Here is a 20,430-nt window from a genome sequence, read left to right on the forward strand (position 1 = left end):
GTTCTGAGTTTACCCCTGGCAGGCTGGTTTTTGGTTTGAATCAGAGTGGGATGTATGTGTTGATAGGGCATGTCTAGTGTGGCAACCATTCACACTGCAGGCAAATGGAGAGACCATTTTAAATCGTTGAGGATGGGGTAAGATAGCAGGATGGAAAAAATCATAGATGGTCTGGGTTGGAAGGGACCTCCAAAGCTCATCCAGTCCGAATGGTACTTCCCTGTGTGAATGGCCTTGACAAGTCTGGCTGGAGGTTTCAGTGCTAAATATCCATGGGTGTTAGATGTTAGAGAACTGCTAGAAGTATTTTTTAATAGCATACAGTGCCAGATCAAGAGCTTTCCACACTACTGTGTCTGCTGTAGCATTTGCTAAGTGCACAGCTAAAGGAAGGGACAGACATTGCAGTTAAGGAAGACAGGACCGAGAAGAGGCCTACTCGATCAAGTCTAGAGCGACTTAGTGTGACTTGAATCTGATACCCTGGATTTATCTCTCATGCCACAGAATGGGAGTGCCTGCAAGTACTTCAGAGGAGCACATGGAGTGCCCAGTGTCAGGAACTATTAAATGACTGATTTTATTAACTTGAGAATATCCACTCCTTGAGCCGTAGCTGGTGCTCCGTTTTCACAAACATCTGCTCGTGATGAATCACCAGATGAGGACAAAGGAGATGAGAGGAAATTCAATCTTGTATTTCCTTTAAAAATTAGGGATCACAAATCTGCTTCTCCTTCAGTATCCCATTTGGGGCTTTAAATGTAGAAATTCATCACAAATAGTTTGGATTTAGCCCTGAGCTGGGCTCAGATAGCTGGAAGATGTTAATGCATGAAGGTGTGGGGAAAACATTTGGATTTACCTTTCTTAACCCTCTAGGCAAGAATTAAGCCCATTTCAGTACTTCTGCTCAGCTAACAGCATGTGTAAAATGGGCTATACTTGTAAAATGAGTCTCATTTGCCAGTTCTTTGCCAGCAGGCAGTAATACAAGATTTAATGTGTTCCTTTGGGCCTGTGCCATTACACAAGAGGAAGAAATTAAGATTCATTTAAAGCTAAGTGGCATGAACAAAACCAGCCCGAGTCAGATTCATTGAATGAGATGCAGATACTTGACAAGATGTTTCTGTTGGAATCAAAGTAACACAAAGCTCTGGATTTTATTTTTTTTTTTAATAGCTTGTGTGTTTTCTTGTTTTGAATTATTACAATCTCTCTCTGAAAGAATAAAAACCACATGGAACTATGGTCAGGACTGTGCCCTGAAAGACCTAACTCCTGATGCACAATCTGTCTCAGAGGCATTGCTGTGAAGTGAGGTTTGGTTTTAATTATGAGACTGTTTTCCAGTTCTTGCTTTCTCAGAATTATTAATTTCATGTTGAAATCAAATTTTTAGTGTAATTTATCCTTTTTATACACATGTGCTTTTTTCCCCCTCAGAAGAGATACCTCTGTATTATTTATGTAGATGTTATTTAATATCTGTTACTAGGTGTTCTTCAATTTGCTTTGTAGTTCAGCCCAGAGGAAACACAGTTATTCTATCTTAGAGAATCATAGAACTGTTTGGGTTGGAAAAGACCTCTAAGATCACCAAGTCCAACCACTGACCTAACAGCACCATGGCCAATGAACCATGTCCCAGCGTGCCATGTCCCCATATTTCTTGAATGCCTCCAGAGACAGTGAGTCCAACACCTCCCTGGGCAGCCTGGTCAAAGCCTGACCACTCTTTCAGTGAAGAAGTTTTTCCCCAATATCCAGCCTAAACCTTCCCTAGCATAATTTCAGGCCATTTCCTTTCAGTTTATCACCTGATACTAGAGAGAAGAGACCTTCCCCTGCCCAGTTCATTGTTGGTTATAAATAAAAATGGACTGGCATCTCTTGTTTCAAAGCAAAATGTACAAAAGGTTGATGGCTCAGCTTTCTGACAGAAGTAATTTCTGCTTTTGTGGGTAGTGTTGTGTACAGAGAGTTAGGCTGGCTGATGCAGTTGGGTCTTTTTGCACAACCCAAATGACAGAGTAAAGATCAGCTGCCTTTTGTTCAGATTGTTGGAGGAATGTTTGACTTCAGTTGTGAACATCTGAACATTGAAGGAAATTATTCAAGACCCCATTTTTTGTTTATTGTAGTAAGTGGTGTAACAGAGGGAGAGTCAGGCAAATGTATCCATATGAAGTTTAGGATTTGGGGCTCCAAGAAAGTTCTGGTACTACTTAGGAACTGAGCAACCGGAAGCTTAAATTTATCAGCACCAAAACAAATGCTGGCAGCATTTCCAATTCCTTCTTCAGTGCCCTGTCTCTTCTCACACCTGAATTCATACATCCAATTTGTCTGACCTGTCCTCTTGCTGTGCCAGTTTGTCCATCAGCCAAAACTAAGTGGCTGGGTGACCAGCCAGGTTTTCTCGTCCTCTCCTCCCCTGAGGTGGTAAAGCCACGCAGGGCTTCTGTTCTTCAGCCAGCTGGCAACCTGCAGCAGATGGCTTTGTTAGCCACAGTGTGCACAGCCCAGGATTACATTGTGCTTGCAACATGAGATTTACCTGATCCCCGTCTGTAGGTGAGTGAATGAATCAGTGCTATGATTCTCAGTGTTTTGTGTGCCACTTCCTTACTCCTGTTGTGCTAAGGCAGTGGTTTTGAGCAGTGTCTTGCTTTGCACTCAGTGTTGGTTATCAGATAGCAGCATGGGAAGTGCTGTTAGCTCTTGAAGTTCCACACTGGACGTTTCCTGTGAAGACCTTTGCTATGTAGCTGAGCAAGAAAGTAATTTAGGCTTCTTGTTGGGGATTGACTGATGATCCTCAGGTGTCTTATCCCCTTGTACATGTTTACAAGGAGTGGAGATTTAAACAAGAACATGGAGATTATGAATTAGGCTGGCAGTGTTTGCTCACTGAGGAGATCAAGGAATGCTAATAAAGAGTTTAGAGAACAATGCCTATCACAGTAATGTGGTGTCACAGTCTCTGTGAGCATTTTAATATCAAAACAAAGAACTGTCTCTATTTATTGGCATATTTGAATTTGTTCCATTGCCTCCAAAATGTACACAGGTTCAAAGAGAAGTATACTTTTAATATGTTGGCTTAGTCTCCAGTAAGAGACAGTTGAAAGCCCTGCAGGATTGCCAAGCCACCCTGAGGAGGTGAGATTTGTAAAGCCAACAACCCACAGGGGGAAAAAAAGAGAAGGCTCTAGTATAAAAGAATCTAAGAGTTAGGTTTTCAGATGAAATAAACTCCAGTTCTTCTGATTGTGAACTTTTGCCAGCAAGTAACAACCTGTGTTTCATGATAGGTACAAAATTATGTATGGTTATTTATGAGAGCAGAAATTAAGACTCCTGGCTGACATTCATACTTCATAGTGGTTCGTTCACATGCTCAAAAGGGCTCCTGAGCAGCTAATTAAAGGTATTAAGTTAATAAAAGACACTGCAATTAAACAGAACCTAAGGGTCAAAAGGAGGAAAGTTCTCCAGGAACACACAATCTTGCCAGCTGTAATAAACTTCAAGAGCCAAACTGAAAATCAATTAAATCCCATCTTTTGCCTAACCTAGGATACTGCCAGTGCACTTAGGTAAAAGTATAGGATGTTCCAGGAATTGCAAGCCCTCTGGAAAACATCCTGCCTTCTGCCCCTGGTCTCTGTGTGTGTTTATGTATGATTACACTTGTTACAGGAGCCAGAGTAAAATGCAGCTTTCAGCTTAAACAGATGAATGCTTTAAATTGTCGCTGAATGCCACAGTGATGGGAAGTGTCCTCTCATCTTGAGTCAGAGGGCCCCATTAGCAACCTGTTTGTGTAAAATAAACATAGTTATTGCTAGATAAAAATGCCTGTGATGAAAGAATTCTCTTGGCTAGTGTGCCTTAAAACTGTTGCCAGTACTGCTGTGTGATTTTCAGATCAATGTTGGGCTGCTGCTGTGTCTAGGGGAAGTCTAATGCTGGCTGCAGAGTTTGTCTTGAGACACACTTGGGCTTCACAGATGTAGTAACAGAAGATCAGAGAGGGAGAGGAATATGAGAGTGAACATGGACATTGCTTCCAGAACTGAAAGCTCAAGTTTCAGCAGTTGTGGTCACTTCACCATTATTAATCTTTTTCTAGATGTTAATGATTGTGGAATACAGAATTAACCAGGTTGGAATAGACCTTCAAGATCATCAAGTCCAACCTGCCACCCAACACCATCTAATCAACTAAACCATGCCTCATCCAGTCTCTTTTTAAACACTTCCAGTGATATGGGCTTTAGCAGCAGCAAGTCAATCTGTACCAAACCACTGTTTATTATGTTCACCTAGTGTTATTTTCCTTCAAATCCTACATAAAGATAATTGATTATTCCTAACTCTTGTCTTAAACCCCCAAGGTGCCTCACTGGAACTGAGCAGAGGAGTCTGTTCTCAATGAGCCTGACTAAAAAGCATTTGACCGGTTTCATGTGTTGGAACACAGTATCACCTCCCATTAAAACTCACTGATAGCAGTAGCACAAGCTTAGGTGATTTGCTGGTTTGGCATCTCAGTTGGCCTTCAGTGGAGTTTCCCCCTACCTGCAAGGAATGCAGAGTTTGGCTTGCTGATGGTATAAAGGTAACTACCTCTAGGTAAAGAGTAATCTTTGCGCACCAAAAGCATTGTGAAATGGAGTTAGTGAATGTTGTTAGGTAGTTCTGACCTACAGGATGATATTGTAGAGCTGCAGCAAGCAATTCATTGAGCTGCTTTGGAGAGACAGAGTTCTGTGCAGGTGAGCAAAAGTGTCCTCTGAAGCTGAACAGGGGCTGATGTGCTAGAACATTCCAGAGGTGGTGTTCAGCTCATCCGGCAAGACGCTGCTGTGGCAGCAGTGCTGGATGAATTTGTATTTGCTGTTACATGTCTATGAGGGGAGTAGTAATGCTTAACATTTATGTGCCAACCAGCATTAAGCAGTTCCAGATGAATCCAAAAGAACTGTCTCTGGCACTTTTTAAAGATGGCAATGTCCCCTTTCAGTGTCACTGCAGGACATTACGATGAGGAAAGCTTTCCGGAGCTCCACCATTCAAGACCAGCAGCTGTTTGACCGCAAAACTCTGCCTATTCCTTTGCAAGAAACTTATGACATTTGTGAACAGCCTCCTCCACTTAACATCCTCACCCCTTACAGGTTAGTGAAATAAAGCTACTCATGGCCAATTTCTAGCTTATTTTGTGTAATAGAAGTGTTTATTTCCTGGCAGCTTGCTCATGTCGAGTAGCACTTAAATATTTCAGGAGCCACGCTAGAAACCGGTGAAGCTGCCAGAGAATACAGGCAGCAGATGATGTTGTGTTAAAACTTCACTCACATTTTACCCCAGTGTAACAATGGTAAGAGAAAGCCCTTTTTATTCTCTGTGTTTATTAAACTGCTTTTGGATACAAAGTGAAGAAAAGAAGCAGCTAGACACGTAGGAAGAAAAGCCTTTAATGGAAACAAATGTTGTTTGCTGTCCCAAATCGATCTGCATCAGTAGTTGAACACGAGCGGCCACATAAATTTGCTCACTGTTTTAAGAGCAAGATTTGAGTCACTGGAATGGGAGCTCTCTTGATAATACTCTTTTATTATCTACTGCTTGCATTAAAGCTGCTGTTCTAAAATCAGGACCTTGAATACAAGGAAGGATAGTAAAGAATGATGGCACTGGAGGTCAATGTTTGCCTCCCTCATGTTCTTCAGTAAAATATTTCAGGATCTGAGACACAAAGTATTCCTTAATGTGTCTTTCTTTTGCCTTGCTGTTTGGATTCATGTGTTGTCAAATAACTAGCATGCACTGTTTGTCTCATTGCATCCCAGGGATGATGGAAAAGAAGGTCTGAAGTTTTACACCAATCCTTCATACTTCTTTGATCTGTGGAAGGAAAAAATGCTGCAGGACACCGAGGATAAAAGAAAAGAAAAGAGAAAGCAGAAGGTATGTGTGTCTCTCAGGAGACCTTATTGTGACCTTCCAGTATCTGAAAGGGCCTACAAGAAAGCTGGGGAGGGACATTTTAGGATGTGGGGTAGTGATAGGACTGGGGGGGAGGAAGCAAAACTAGAAGTGGGTAGATTTTGATTGGATATTAGGGAAAAGTTCTTCACCATGAGGGTGGTCAGACACTGGAACAGGTTGCCCAGGGAGGTGGTAGAAGCCTCATCCCTGGAAGTTTTTAAGGCCAGGCTGGATGTGGCTCTGAGCAACCTGATCTAGCGTGAGGTGTCCCTGCCCTGGATTATCTTTGAGATCCCTTCCAACCCTGACAATTCTACAATTCTCTGTGCGAGCTTTGTTTAGCTTCTGCTTGGTTGTTTTTGCCTGTAATGAGTTTATATGCAGTTAATAACAATCCAAGCTTTACAGTCATCCTAATTCAGCTAAAACTGAATTATTTCAGCTCCATCAGAGTCAACAAATAACACTGAATAATGATTGGAAAATACATAGAAAGGCCTAGAGCTTTTGTGCTGGCTTCATGTAACCAGCAGCAGGTTTGCCAAGGCTTGTAAGCATTCTAGCAATGGCTCAGGAGAAGAAAGAAAAGGAAGAGTACAGCAGGAGTAAAGAATTTCACTGGAACACTTCTTTATAATACAAAATTCTGACAATCTGACAGGTCAGAAGAGCCTGAATGACGTTTTAACAGATATGTTTACTCTAAACTAGAAGGAAAATAGTAGGAACAGGGCACTCTGTTGATACTTCCTTAAAAGTAAACACTTATACAAAGATAATGCAAAAATCAGAGTAAATACAAGTGTCAGAGCCATCATTTCAGTCATAGAATAACAAGCTGCTTGTACAGTTGTTTTCCTCTGTATTACTCAGCTAATTATCCACTAGACTGATGGCTCTGCCTCGTACAAATCTTCTTGCTTTATGCATCATATTTAGACTGAAAGTAAATTTTCCTGGCACTTGAATCAGAATGGGTTTTGATTCTTTTGTAGCTGATGGTAAAGTGCAATTCATTTAAAAGAAAAACCCAACCAAAACAAAACACTGTCTCAGTTGTCACTTTTCTTTGCACCACTCTCCTGCAGCAGAAAAACCTGGATCGCCCTCATGAACCAGAAAAAGTGCCAAGGGCACCTCATGACAGGCGGAGAGAGTGGCAGAAGTTGGCCCAAGGTCCGGAGCTTGCAGAAGATGATGCTAACCTCTTACATAAGCACATTGAAGTTGCAAATGGCCCAGCTTCACATTTTGAATCAAGGTTTCCTTTTATTTCTTTATCTTCTGTCCTTCCTTAAGTACAACTATTCCTACTGCATAGGGAGCGTGCCTGAGAAATGGTGGGTGGTGAGAAGCCACTGCGTGCCGTCTACAGCTACCTGAAGGGAGGTGGTAGCCAGGTGGGGGTTGGTCTCTTCTCCCCGACAACCTGTGACAGAAGGAGAGGACACAGTCTCAAGCTGAGCCAGGGGAGGTTTAGGCTGGATGTTAGGAAGAAATTCTTCACAGAAAGAGAGATTGGCTATTGGAATGTGCTGCCCAGGGAGGTGGTGGAGTCACCATCACTGGAGGTGTTTAAGAGGAGACTGGATGGGGCACTTGGTGCCATGGTTTAGTTGATGAGATGGTGTTGGGTGATAGGTTGGACTCGATGATCTCAAAGGTCTTTTCCAACCTGGGTAATTCTGTATTCTGCTTGAAATGCACTGGAAAACATTGCTTGAGCTCAAGTAAAACTGGGTTTTAAGATGCTTAGGCAGAGTGTCCTTAAAGGAGCAGTTATTCTCCTGTTATTTTTAAGAGTAGCAGCTATCTTTGGAATTCATTCTGTCTTGGAGGATGTGTTGTTGTCTGCAACTGGGAGAAGGACGGTGTGGTGTCACTGTTGCAAGCTTGCCCCCAAGCGTGTCACTGCATTCCAGCCCTGACCTACAAAATGCCCTTTATTCCAGTCTCTTGGTTTGTCTCAAGCAGGCACTGCCAAGATTATATGGTGGGTGCGATGTGAACAAACGTCCACTTGGAGCTCAAATGAGAACACTGAGCTTCTCTTTACTCTTGAGCAAGCCCCAGATTTGATTGACAGTTCTGCTTATAGTCTATTACAAACCCCAACCTGCTGGATTCTCATTTCACAGCATGCATTTGCTGGTGGCTAAAAGTAGCATTTCACATGGCAAACACCTGCTGGCTTTACGCTTCTGGTGGTTGTGCAAAACTAAGTCCCCGTTTTCCCAGCCAAGAAACATCTCACAGGAAAGAGAGCTGGCAGAGAATATTATTAGAAGGTTTGGGGGGGGGATGTTTTTTGGGAGTTGGATTTCTTACTTAATTAAATGTATTCATTTTCCTGCTCTGGCAGGGGGGTTGGACTAGATGATCTTTTGAGGTCCCTTCCAGCCCCTTACATTCTTTGATTCCTCAAAGAATAAAAAGTTCCATTTCCTTCCCCTGTCCCTCACTGGCCAAAAGTGCACCATAAGAGAGTATTTTGTTTTATCTTTGTAAGGCCTTCAAACAGACTTAATAATGACAGTGGATAATCGTGCCACTTACTTACTGCTGCTGCTCAATGTTAGGTATTTGTATTATCTTCCTTATTATCTGTTGTATAGCTACAAAGTATTAGGTCTGAAGTGGCAAGTTCTCTGTGTGTTTGGAATATAGATCCTCTGACAGAAGCTCAGCTAAATTACTCAGTTGTAAATTCTCCCATTCTAGCCTTGCTGGATGTTTCATGAATGCTATAAAAGGATATGGTTGCAGATCTGTAGGGACTGAGGAGCAGGAACAGTTACTGAGTAGCATGTGTTTCATAGCACACTCTGGTTTCCATGTACTGCTGATGGTACTGTTAGCTTTGCTGAACTCAGTGTGGCTAACAGACTCATCCTGTAGAAATGATCTGATCTATCTATCAAAACCATTAAAGCCTTGAGCTGCTGGAAGCAGTGGCACGGGAAGTGGGGTCAATTGAAAAGCCATGGAGCCCAATCTGACACATCCATGCAGTTCAGAAATCTTAATGAAGTGCAGAACAGCAGCTGAGGGCCCTGATGCTTTTTCTGAAGGTTCCACTGGATCACTTGTCACTGTTTTCCTGCAGATCCCAAGCATATGTGGACCATATGGACGGATCATACTCACTTTCTGCATTACCCTATAGCCAGATGTCTGAACTTCTGAACAGAGCCGAGGAGAGAGTGCTGGTCAGACCGCATGAGCCGCCACCACCGCCTCCCATGCATGGAGCAGGAGAGGTGAAACCTGTGCCTCCTTGTGTTAGGTATGAAGCTCTCAAAACTGTGTGTTCCTCACAGCTGCTGAATTGCAGCTAAGTTTTGGGTTGTCTTCCCCAAGTCTGGATGCGTTCCTGTGTGACCTGCCCTAAGTCATCCTGCTTTGGCAGGGAGGTTGGACTCTGGAGGTCCCTTCCAACCCCTACCATTCTATGGATTTTCTTTTCTGTGCCTTTCCAGAACTGGATGTACAATTATTGAGTAGAGTGAGGCTCTGTTTGTCACTCCCCTTTTGCTTTGTACCCCAAAATCTTACCTTTTGTTCAAGTACATACATGTTGGAGCAGAGGAGAGTTAATTCAGACAAGGTTGTTACACCAGCAAGATGTCAATCTCTTGAAAAGAACATCTCTTTGCAGTTCAGCAGGTTTAGACATAAATTTGCATCACTCTTTAGATCCATTTTTCACAACAGCTGAAATAAAACCTCCAGTGATCTTTCAGGAAGAGAATTTTGCTGTTCCCTTTTGTGTCCTGCAGCTCACCTGTTAGTGCACTGTAATGAGTATCTAGCCTATAAGAACACCTCTCTGGACATAGAATTGACGATCTTTGATACTAGCCTCACTCATCTTGGTCAGCAAACCTTAAATATGTATCTCAGATGTAGCCCATCCTCATTGCTTGTACTGTTTGGTTACATGTTCTCATGTTGCAGAAATGAATCTGTTGCTACTTCCCCCCCCCACTGACTCCCCAGCTCTAATAACTTTGTCCTGTTGTTGGATGTTTCAGTTCCACTACTGGCTTGGTAGAAAATCGTCCTCAGTCACCAGCAACGGGCAGAACACCAGTGTTTGTGAGCCCCACTCCTCCTCCTCCACCACCACCACCTCTTCCATCTGCTTTGTCGACCTCATCATTAAGAGCTGCAATGACTTCTACCCCTCCACCCCCAGTCCCACCTCCTCCACCCCCTCCCACAGCTGCTCTGCAGGCCCCTGCCGTGCCACCTCCACCAGCTCCTCTCCAGATCGCTCCTGGAGTCCTACATCCAGCTCCACCTCCAATCGCTCCTCCCCTAGCACAACCTTCTCCTCCTGTCACTAGAGCTGCCCAAGTGTGTGAAGCTGTACCAGTTCACCCAGTTCCTCCACAAGCTGAGGTACAGGGACTTCCACCACCACCTCCACCTCCTCCCCTGCCTCCTCCCGGCATTCGACCATCCTCTCCTGTGACAGTCGCAGCCCTTTCTCACCCTCCTCCCGTTCTGCACCCTCCTGCCACAACCATAGTCCCTGGCACTCATGCACCCCTAATGCCTCCATCTCCGCCGTCCCAAGTGGCTCCTGCCCCCGAACCCAAACGCCATCCTTCAACTCTTCCCGTCATCAGTGATGCTAGAAGTGTTCTACTGGAAGCCATACGGAAAGGTAAGGTTTGGCTCTGGAGGGGCAGAAAGGAGTCTCAGAAACTCACTATAAATACACATTAGCTCTGAGAGATGGAGCATTTCACATGTGCAGGAAGCTGGAATGCATCTTACATCTGTTCCTGCTTTCTATTCTCTACAGCAGATGCAATGGCAAGGAGACAGGCTGGTTTATTTTTTTTCCAGTTGGTGATTGCACTTCTCAGATGTTTAGTTTGGATGGCAACAGTGATTCTGTGGGGAAGGTAGCTTGTAGAAAGAATAAGCTCGTGTCTTTATAGCTAATCTGTGGGGGAGACCTCTTTGTTTCCCTGAAAATGTTGCTGATTCTCAGCAGTGCAGCAGCAGAGAATGTCTGCACAAAACCCCAACCAATAAAGGAGAGCCTGCTGGTATAGTTCAGGTGATTCCTGAAAAGGCTTTCAGCCAGGTTCTGCACAAGGAGCAAAGCCTGAAGTTACCACAGCTTAAATTCCACCTAAGGACCTGTGCTTGTGCTGTCTGACAAGAGAGTATTAAGCACAGGATGTAAATCACATTTAGACAGTGTTGGTCCGTGGTGTTGTGACTATAAAACCAAAATGCATCCTCTCTGTCGTGTTTCTAGCTGAGTTGTGGAGATCACTTTCTCATCCTATCAGTAGGCGGTTACTTGTCCTCTGTGTTTGATCTTGAAGTCATACTTTAACCCAAACCAGATCATTGCATGATCAAAACTGGGTTATGGGAAGTCCTGTCTTGTTAGGATGCTCCAATACAAAGACAGGCTGAGGCAGCTGGGGTTGTTCAGCATGGAGAAGAGAAGGCTCTGAGGACACCTAATAGTGGCCTTCCAGTACCTAAAGGGGGCTACAAAAGTGCAAGGCAAGGCAACTGGAGATTGGCCTGTACATATGTCTTGCCTGAGATACAACTATGGGGCAACCAAAGCCAGTACATCGTTACCCAAGGAGAAGGGGTTCTGCCAGGCTGTGGCCATAGAAGGCAGAGACATAGGCCAGGTCAGGGAGGAGCAGTGGCCGGCACACGTGCCCTTACCCCAGGAGGAAGGTGGTTTACCAGACACACATGGTCCTGTGCCCTTGGCTCCTTTTCCCGCGTCACCCCAACCTTCTGCGGGAGGGAGCGGGGAGAGGGGCACCACGTCTGGCCACAGCCCTGGGCTCGTGCTGGGGCTCCTCTGGCCCTGCCGCGACAGCCCAGCGCGGGACGCGGCACTCGCGAGCGCCGACGGGAGAGCGCGTGACGCGTCCGCGGTGCGTTCCAGGCATCCAGCTGCGCAAGGTGGAGGAGCAGCGCGAGCAGGAGGCCAAGCACGAGCGCATCGAGAACGACGTGGCCACCATCCTGTCGCGCCGCATCGCCGTCGAGTACAGCGACTCGGAGGACGACTCCGAGTTCGACGAAGTCGATTGGCTGGAGTGAGGCCCCCGGCCCCCGCGGGACCCCGGCGCTGATGTCCGTCGTGGCGCTTGTTCTTTGGCAGTTCGCTGGCCAGCCCTCCCGGGGGTCTCTCTGTATGGTCTCTCCATCCCAGGCTTCATCCATCTCGTCCTTCCGTTGGGGGGCTTTTGTTGATCCTTCTCTTGGGCTTTCTGCTGGGGTTTTTGGGTTGGGTTTGTAGCTGGGGTTCGGGTTGGGGTTTTTAGGGGTTTTGTGGTTGGTTTTTGAAGGGGGGTTGTTGGGGGGCTTGTTGTGTTTGGGGTTTTTTGGTTGTTGTGGTGGGTTTTGTTGGGTTTTGCTTGGGTCTTTTTGTTGGAGTTTTTGGTGGGGGTTTCTTTTAGTTCTGGTTGAGTTTTGGGGGGGTTTTGTTTGTGGGGTTTTAGTTGGGTTTTTTATTGGAGTTTTAGCTGGTTTTTTGGTTGGCTCTTGGGGGGGTTGTTGGGTTTTCTGTTGGGTTTGGGTTGTATTTTGTTGTTGGGTTTTTGGTTGGCTTTTGGTTGGGGCTTTTGGTTGGGGTTTTTTTGGGGGGGTTGTTTGGTTTTGGTTTGGTTTTGGGGGTTTGATTTGGGGGTTTTTTGGTTGGGTTTTGGTTGGGTCTTTTGGTTGGGTTTTGGTTGGGTCTTTTGGTTGGGTTTTTTTGGGGAGGTTGGTTTTGGTTTAGTTTTGGGGGGTTTGATTTGGGGGTTTTTTGGTTGGGTTTTGGTTGGGTCTTTTGGTTGGGGTTTTTTTGGGGGGGTTGTTTAGCTTTGGTTGAGTTTTGGGGGGAGTTATTTGGGGGGGTTGTTGGGTTTTTTGGTTGGGTTTTTTGTTGGGTTTTGGTTTGGGTCTTTTGGTTGGGTTTTTTTTTGGGGGGGTTGTTTGGGTTTGATTGAGTTTTGGGGGGTTTTATTTGGGGGGTTTTGGTTGGGTTTTTGGTTGGGTTTTGGTTTGGGTCTTTTGGTTGGGGTTTTTTTTGGGGGGGTTGCTTGGTTTTGGTTGAGTTTGCGGGGATTTTATTTGGGTTTTTTTGGTTGGGTTTTTAGCTGGTTTTTTGGTTGGGTTTTTGCAGGGGGGGGTTCTTGGGTTTGGGGGGAGGGGTTGTAGGGTTTTCTGTTGGGTTTTGGGGTTCCTGTTTTTTTGTGGTTGGGTTTTGGTTGGGTTTTTTGTTGCGTGGGTGTTGGGGGTTTTTTTGTGGCGCTGTTTTTTGTTGGGTTTTGGGTGGGTTTTTTGGTTGGGAGTTTATGGGGGTTTGTTGTTTTGGTTTGGGGGTTTTGTTGGTTGGCTTTGGGGGTTTGTTTTCTTTTTGTCTGTTTGGTTTTTTATCCTACTTTGGGGTTTACAGAACCGCTCCTAGTGCAGCTTTGGAAGCTAAATGTTTTACCCAGTGGCTTCATTTTTTTTCTTTCCCTTAACACATCTTTTCTGATGAAAGAACAAATGAAACTTTCTTCCCATAGACCACTAAGTATTAAGCATGGGCAGCTGTTGGTAGAGTAGCAGTTTTGATTCTTTGGCATATCTTTTTAACTGTGCACTTTGTGAACTTCCTTAAGTTAATGAAGGCGACCGAGGTTGACATTCCAAGGGCAGCTGTATGTACTAATGAGCCTTAGCCCACTCCTGAGAGGGGTTTCCAACACTGAACCTGGCTATCCAGATATCACTGCCTCCCTTACATCTGGACACTAGAAGTACATATAGTTAGCAGCACTGAACACACTGAAAGGAAAATGGATCTTTGGGGTGGGGGTGGGTGGGTGTTATTATTGCTTTATTGTTGTTTTTAAATACTTATGGCCTTATTTGAATGTTTAGAGAGGTCCCCTTCCCCTTCCTCCCTCCCAGGTACATATTGTGTGGTACTATTTTTGCCTGCATAAGAAAAGTCGCATTTTTTTCCCTGTGTTTGGGGGGTTTTTTTTTGTTTGGTTGGTTTTTTTGGGGGTTATTTTTGTTGTTGTTGTTGTTGTTGTTGTTGGGTTTTGTTTCTCCTCGTGAAATCTTTTGACTGAAACATGCTGTGTAACTTATGTAACTGTTCAAATAACAGTTGGGTTTAATAAATGGTTCATTTTAAATGTCCCTCCTTGTTGTTTTCAATGCAGCCTGCTTTTCCCCTGGTGTGCAGGATCACAGGAGGCACCCAGCTGGAGGAGGCCTCAAAGATCAGCCAGTCCAACCCTTGAGCCAGCACTAAACCCTGTCCCTAAGAGCCAGGCCCACACACTGCTTAAACACCTCTAAGGATGGTGATTCCACCCCTGGGCAAGACCATTCCAGTGTTTTGAGAACCCTTTCTGTGAAGAAATATTTCCTAATACCCAGCCTGAACCTCCCCTGGTGCAGCTTGAAACCATTTCCTCTAGTCCTGGTGCTTGACACCAGGGAGAAGAGGCTGCCCCCTTCTCTCCAACCTCTCTTCAGGTAGTTGTAGAGAGTGAAAAGGTCCTCCCTCAGCTGCCTCTTCTCCTAAGGGATCCTTAAATGATTTAATTTGTGATCTGCAGAGTTACAGTAAACATTCTGCACTTGCTCTAAGGACTGATGTTAAGCAAGGAAACATGTCTCATCCAATGATCTCTTACTCTGAAACCTTACTGTCATCCACTAGTTCAGAAAAGCTAAAAGTACAGAAGCAGGAGCTTGTGGCTTGGGTGTTTGAAGGTGGCTGGGGTGTTTCTGAAGAAGACTTTCCCAGCAGGGTATCCTGGGCAGAGGGGCAGGAGCAGTCACAATCCTGGTTAGTGGAAGATGACAGAGAACACAGGTGCTGCCGCAGAGGTCTTTGTACTGCCTGGTGTGATTCCCTTCTCTGCCATTCCCTTCATGTCTGAGCACACACTCAAAAGCCTATTGGGAAGGGATGCATGAGAGAGTGCAGGAGCTCTCTACTTTGTGATCTTGTTCCTGGGAGCTGGAATTGGATAATAGAAACAAGTGTTGAAAATCAAAATGTGATTTCTGACGGTGGAGATTAATTCTTCTGCAGGCTGCAGAACTGATTACAAGGGCATGTGTACAGGTGGGCCAAGGTACAATCTGGAGGTGGAATACCACACAGCAGCCCTTCCACCTCCCCTGGCACCATCTCAGCCTCCACTAGAGTTTCATACATGGCCTACCACATTCAAGACTTTTCCCACCAGAACAGCAATGCTTTTGTTGTGATTATGAAGGAGAGTGATGGTCATGGCTGTTGAGTCTGCACAGTTACAACTATGGATGCAGTTCTTCTCTCCACACTATTCTCTTTGATAGTTTTCCTCACAATAACAACCTCTGCTCTGTTCTGCCACTCTGTTACTTTCAGAGTGCATGGCCTTCCTGGTAGCTCATCATACTGTTAAAGAACAGGAACCAGAAACACCACTGCATGAATACTTGATAGTCTAAGTGCTTCCTTAGATCTCTGCAAGCCTAAATTGCCAAATCTTGCCCAGTAACTACATCTGAGATCTCATTTACACAGCTCTAAAGGGCTGAGCTCTTCAAGCCCAGGTGCAATGCACACACCTGCAGCTACCCTTTAAAGCAGGGAGCCAGACCTGCACTTCATGCAGCTGAAAGAAGAGCTGGTGCCTAAATGCCACGTCTGAGCAGTTCTGCCAGGTGAAAAACTAGACTTCAGCTGATCTTTAGACCTGTTACCTATACCTTGCTGAACTCTAAACTGATTTTCCTGGTGGACATTGCAGACAGCAACCTACAGTTAAGAGTGAGCAGCAGCAGCATGGCCGTGCCCAGGCTGTAACTGTTCAAAGGAGGGGATCTCCTCATGGCACCACTGTAGGTGTGCTCTGAGTGCAGCTGGGGGCTGTGAACTGGGAGGAATTTGCCTAAAGCAAGGAGACAAATTAGGAGGGAGGGAGGGAGGGAGGAAGGAAGGAAGAAAAGGAAAGGAAGAAAAAGAAAGGAAGAAAAAGAAAGGAAGAAAAAGAAAAGAAAGAAAGAAAGAAGGGGAGGAAAATAAATAAATAAATAAATACATAAATAAATAAATAGGAAAAAAGCCAGGGGGCCCTGAGGTGATTGCAGCTCTCACATATTGGATTTGAAGGTATAAAAATAAGCCCTTATTGACAAATGGTTGCTATTGACCTGCTTTGCTGTCCCGGTGATTAATACTATCCCTTCCAAAGGGGTGGCCAGGGCAGACAAAGCACTCATTTAATATGGCACAGTCACACCAAGTAATGAACCTTGTCTGGGAAAAGCCAAGAGTTAAATTCAGTTAACATTTCAAAGGCAGGATTCTTGGCCTTCTGCCACTCCTAGGGCTTTCTGCCATAGCAACTGGTCTCCTGACAGCGACAGCAGGATGCAGCAGCAGCCAGAGGTGATGCTTGCATTTGAATGTTTGCATTTATAGATCCCCTCTCAGGCAGGCATTTGCAGTCCCAGTGATTTGTGTCCCTTCTTAACTGTGGTCCCCAACCACCCTTTTCATTTGGTGGAATGCTGTGCAGAGGGCTGCTGGGCTGTTCATGCCTGTGATTAGCTGGTTAATAGATTATTGATTGCTTTGTCTTGGAAGGTACTACACCAAGTTTTCTGTATTGAACTGTTTGCAGAGGCTGTTGTTTACTTCTGTACGTTTACAGCAGCTGGTTAAAAGCAAAGGCTCCAAGGTTGCCACAGAACTAAAGTGTCAGTAACGGTCAGCTGGAGCAAAGAGAAACTTCGTGCTGGTCTTGAACTGTAACCTGGGACAGGTAAAAGTCATCTGCCCCTCCCCTGCTGCAAAATGGAGGGGGAAAAGGGACAAAAGGAAAAGTGTAGAAAGAAGAAACAAAAGTTACTTGGTGGCAGAACTGGAGTAGAAGGCTGGAGAGGGGCAAGGATTGGTCACTTGGAGTTTTGATCAAAGGACACAGCAGCACCAATGGCCCAGCCTCTGCGGGCAGGCCAGCAATAAACAGGGAAAGGAAGAGAGGAAGCACTGAAGAAACAAGAAGTCACAGAACTCTGGGTTGGTTTTCTTTGGTTTGGGGGTTTTGGTAGGGTTGGGTTTTTTTTGAGTGATGGGAACAGCAACCATTAAATACCAGATGTCATGAAGGGATTATGTTATCTGCCATTGAACTGGGATTACAAAAAGCAGGAGGCATTTTGGCTGAACCTCTAGTGGATAACATCCTCCTTGCTGCGTGTGGCACAGGGCTGCTCTCCTCAGCTTTCAGATGGACTCTGACACGAAGCCGTCCCCAGGCTAATGCAGAGTCAGCTTCAGAAGGTGCCTGTGGGACCTGAGCGTGCTAGCAGGTACCCACAGCCCTGGATGTGTTGCACTGGACATTCTCCAGGCTGCTGGCACCATCCTGGCGTGGGTGAAGCTGCCAGCCCTCAGCCACATCCCACTTGCTGTAGCGGTGGCCATGAGCCCTTGGCCTGCTCAGAGGACACAGAGAGCAACACTGTGTGGGCTGCCACATCTCAGTGTCCCTAGTCATGGTGGGGGTGGGGGCATGGGGGGGGTCAATACAAGCTTTGAAGTACTGCATTGTGCATTGGCACAAACCAGAGCAGTCCTAAGAGGAGATGCCAAGGCACAGCCGAGGCAGCAGCAGAGATCTGGTGGAAATTCAACTCGAGCTCCATCAAGTGCCTGCTCCCTCTCCTCACTGCAGCCTGGGGAGTTTCACTCTCACTCCCTTTTGCAGGTGGCAACATCAAACACCGAGAGAGGACTCACAAAAGGGGGCCAAGGGCAGAAATGGGCTCCTTCTGGGGGCACTCAGCTGCTTTTCCCACTTCAACAATTGTCAGGAGGTGCCTGCCCCAGGGACACCTTCTGCACACCTTTGTGGCTGCAGCCTGGGCAAACCTTCCTGATTCTGTGTACCTGAAAGATGTGTATGAAGCAGTATCAGATCTCTTCACTTGTTCCTTTGGCAACATTTTATGGACAGCTAAAATAAACAAGGGGCAAGAAATGTGGGTATTAGGAAGAAATTCTTTACTGACAGCGTGGTCAGGCACTGGCACAGGCTGCCCTGGGAGGTGGTGGAGTCACCATCCCTGGAGGTGTTCAAAAACGAGTAGATGTGGCACTTTGGTTTAGTGGGCAGGGTGTTGTTTGGCCAATGGCTGGACTTGATGAGGTGCTTTTCAACCTTAATGATTCTGTGATTCCAGAACTGCTTCTTGGGTACATCACCAGCCCTTGGCAGACTTCAGTGCCCTCCCACCTACCCTTGGGACAGCACTGCCTCACCCAGCACAGCTCTAATGAGCTGGGGCAGGTTTCAGGGCTTCAAAAGCAGCTTTCAGTCAGCTCTGGAAGCTGCTTTTTCACAGCACACAGGGAGTGCACCTGTGAGCAACTTGGCCGTGGCAAGGCTGACTTCACACCCCCTGCACCAGGAGGTGTTTTGGGGAGCACCAGGGCCAAGCCCCTGCCTCAGCAGTGACCACAGTGCCCTCTGCCACGAGGCCCTAACAGGTCTCACAGGGACACACCAATGGGGCCCTTCCTGGCTGCAGCCACACATCCCCATCACCCTACACTCATCCCAAACAAAAGTCCTGCTGGGACATCCTGCCCTCATCCCCTTCACCTCCCAGTGCAGGCATGGCCAGTGACACTACTAAGGAGGCGTTTAACAGAGGTCTGCCGGCAACAGCATCCTCCCTTCCCCAGACAGGGGTGCCTCTTTCCAGGTTCTCAGGTTTTATCAGGCCTTTCATTCCCCACAAACGTCATTAGCTGGATTGATGTGGTCACTGAGCTGCTTGATACAGTATTACAGTCACAGCAGGAAATGATTTGCCATGCTGGTGAAAATGAGTATTTCCTAGCTCTGTCAGCACAGGGAATTACATTATCAGGGAAATAATAACCAGCTGAGCTGAAGGAGGGTTTGATTCATGGTAATTACTGATTATATGCAGATTACTTTATGGCTTTAATTCTTTGCTCTCCCACTGTTTGCTTGCTAAACCTCTCAATACAATTAAAAGAGGGAGTGAGGCTGGGAGCAGCTTGTTTGGGAGGTAAATTACAGAACCTGATTTATTGATTACATCAGCACCCAGTTGACATCCCCAAGCCTGCAGCCCTCACCTGTGCTTCTGCTTGGTTTTACTGGGGCTGTTCACATGCTGCTGTTCCTTCAGCTCACACCATCAGCCTTGCTAGCAGAGATCCCCACCCTGGATGCAAGACAGGATCCTTGGGCCGTTCCCAAGTGCAACCCCACAAATGGGGCTGCTCTTTGGGGTGCTGGGGCATCTTCTGAAGCAGTCTCATCCCTGCCACAATGTCCACAGGGATGCTTTAATCTTTCTGCTCTGCAGGGCTGAATCCACCAGCAGACTTCTACCTGCCTGTCCAGGACAGCCACCCCTTGGACTCCCACACTTTCCCTTCTCCTTTTGCACCTCCCAAGCCTTTAGAAGAACAACATCCCCCACTTGCACTGCCCATCCCCATATTTACCACCTTATTTCTCTGCCTTCCTTCAGTGCAAGAGCAACAATGAAAATGCAGCCATAATGAAATAAATACAACAAACAGGGACCTGCTTTAATGTGGCTGTGTGCTGTGGAAAGGCTGCTTCTCCCCTGCCTGCCCCTCTTGTTTCCTTCACACCCACCATCAGATAGCATCTGATCAACCACCACAAGTTAGCAGCATGCAGATTAGGTGTGATTTCCATGCCCTTGGGTGCCTGGAGACAGTGTGTGTGTGGTTTTGCTTTACCACTGAGCTGGCTGCCCTGGGGTTAACCATAAACCACTCCAGGCCATGCTGGCTCTGGGCACCGGGGAACCTCAAAGGCAGTCCTCCAGACTCCTGCTGGGAGGCAGCAGCAGCTGCCATGGCCACGTCCCTTCACCGAGCTGGAGATGCACATCAAGAGGTGGCAGCATTTCCCCTCCTTGCAGAGTACTCTGTGCAAGAGACAAGACCTTTATTACTTTTGCTTTCAAGGCTTCCCATTTATCACTGGTTCCTAATTTCAGCTCTTCCCTTCTTTTCCTCCCTCCCCTTCTTTTTTTATCTTCCTTCCCCCTCCCTCCCTTTCTTTCCTTCTTATTTTTTTCTTTTCCCCTTTATTTTTCTTTTCTTTCCCTTCCCCCTTTTCTTTATTTTTTTTCCAGAGATAGGAGTTAAATAGGTAGCAAAAAAGCAGCAAGCTGTCGAATGTCAGCTGGAACAGCTTCCCAGGGTCCCACCCCAGCAGTGCTGGTCACCCCAGCCCCAGTGAGGATTGCACTGAGGGAGAGAGAGGTCCCAGGTCACCCAGGGGATGCTTGCTGCAGAACCAGGGTCCCTGCCTGCTCAAAGGGTTGGAGGCTGGATGCCTGTAGTGGAGCTCCCCTCAGCCTCCT

The 20,430-nt window shown here is 46.2% G+C and overlaps 1 protein-coding gene across 3 annotated transcripts in view; it reads left to right on the forward strand.

The window, feature by feature from the left end:
* WASF1 (WASP family member 1) overlaps window positions 1-12,193 on the forward strand; it is a 62,165-nt gene extending 49,972 nt beyond the window's left edge. For 2 of the 3 annotated variants that reach the window (XM_054174131.1, XM_054174132.1), the window contains exons 4-9: window positions 5,036-5,189; window positions 5,865-5,982; window positions 7,092-7,264; window positions 9,110-9,289; window positions 10,038-10,675; window positions 11,942-12,192. In XM_054174131.1, the coding sequence (XP_054030106.1) occupies window positions 5,036-5,189; window positions 5,865-5,982; window positions 7,092-7,264; window positions 9,110-9,289; window positions 10,038-10,675; window positions 11,942-12,099 (1,421 nt within the window). In that variant the 3' untranslated portion in view covers window positions 12,100-12,192. Of the gene's footprint in view, window positions 1-5,035; window positions 5,190-5,864; window positions 5,983-7,091; window positions 7,265-9,109; window positions 9,290-10,037; window positions 10,676-11,941 lie in introns of all 3 variants that reach the window. The other variant, XM_054174133.1, reaches the window with a different exon arrangement.
* The last annotated feature ends 8,237 nt before the right edge of the window (window positions 12,194-20,430 follow it).

The sequence above is a fragment of the Dryobates pubescens genome, chromosome 28 (genome assembly GCF_014839835.1).
Source record: "Dryobates pubescens isolate bDryPub1 chromosome 28, bDryPub1.pri, whole genome shotgun sequence".
Classification (NCBI taxonomy): domain Eukaryota; kingdom Metazoa; phylum Chordata; class Aves; order Piciformes; family Picidae; genus Dryobates; species Dryobates pubescens.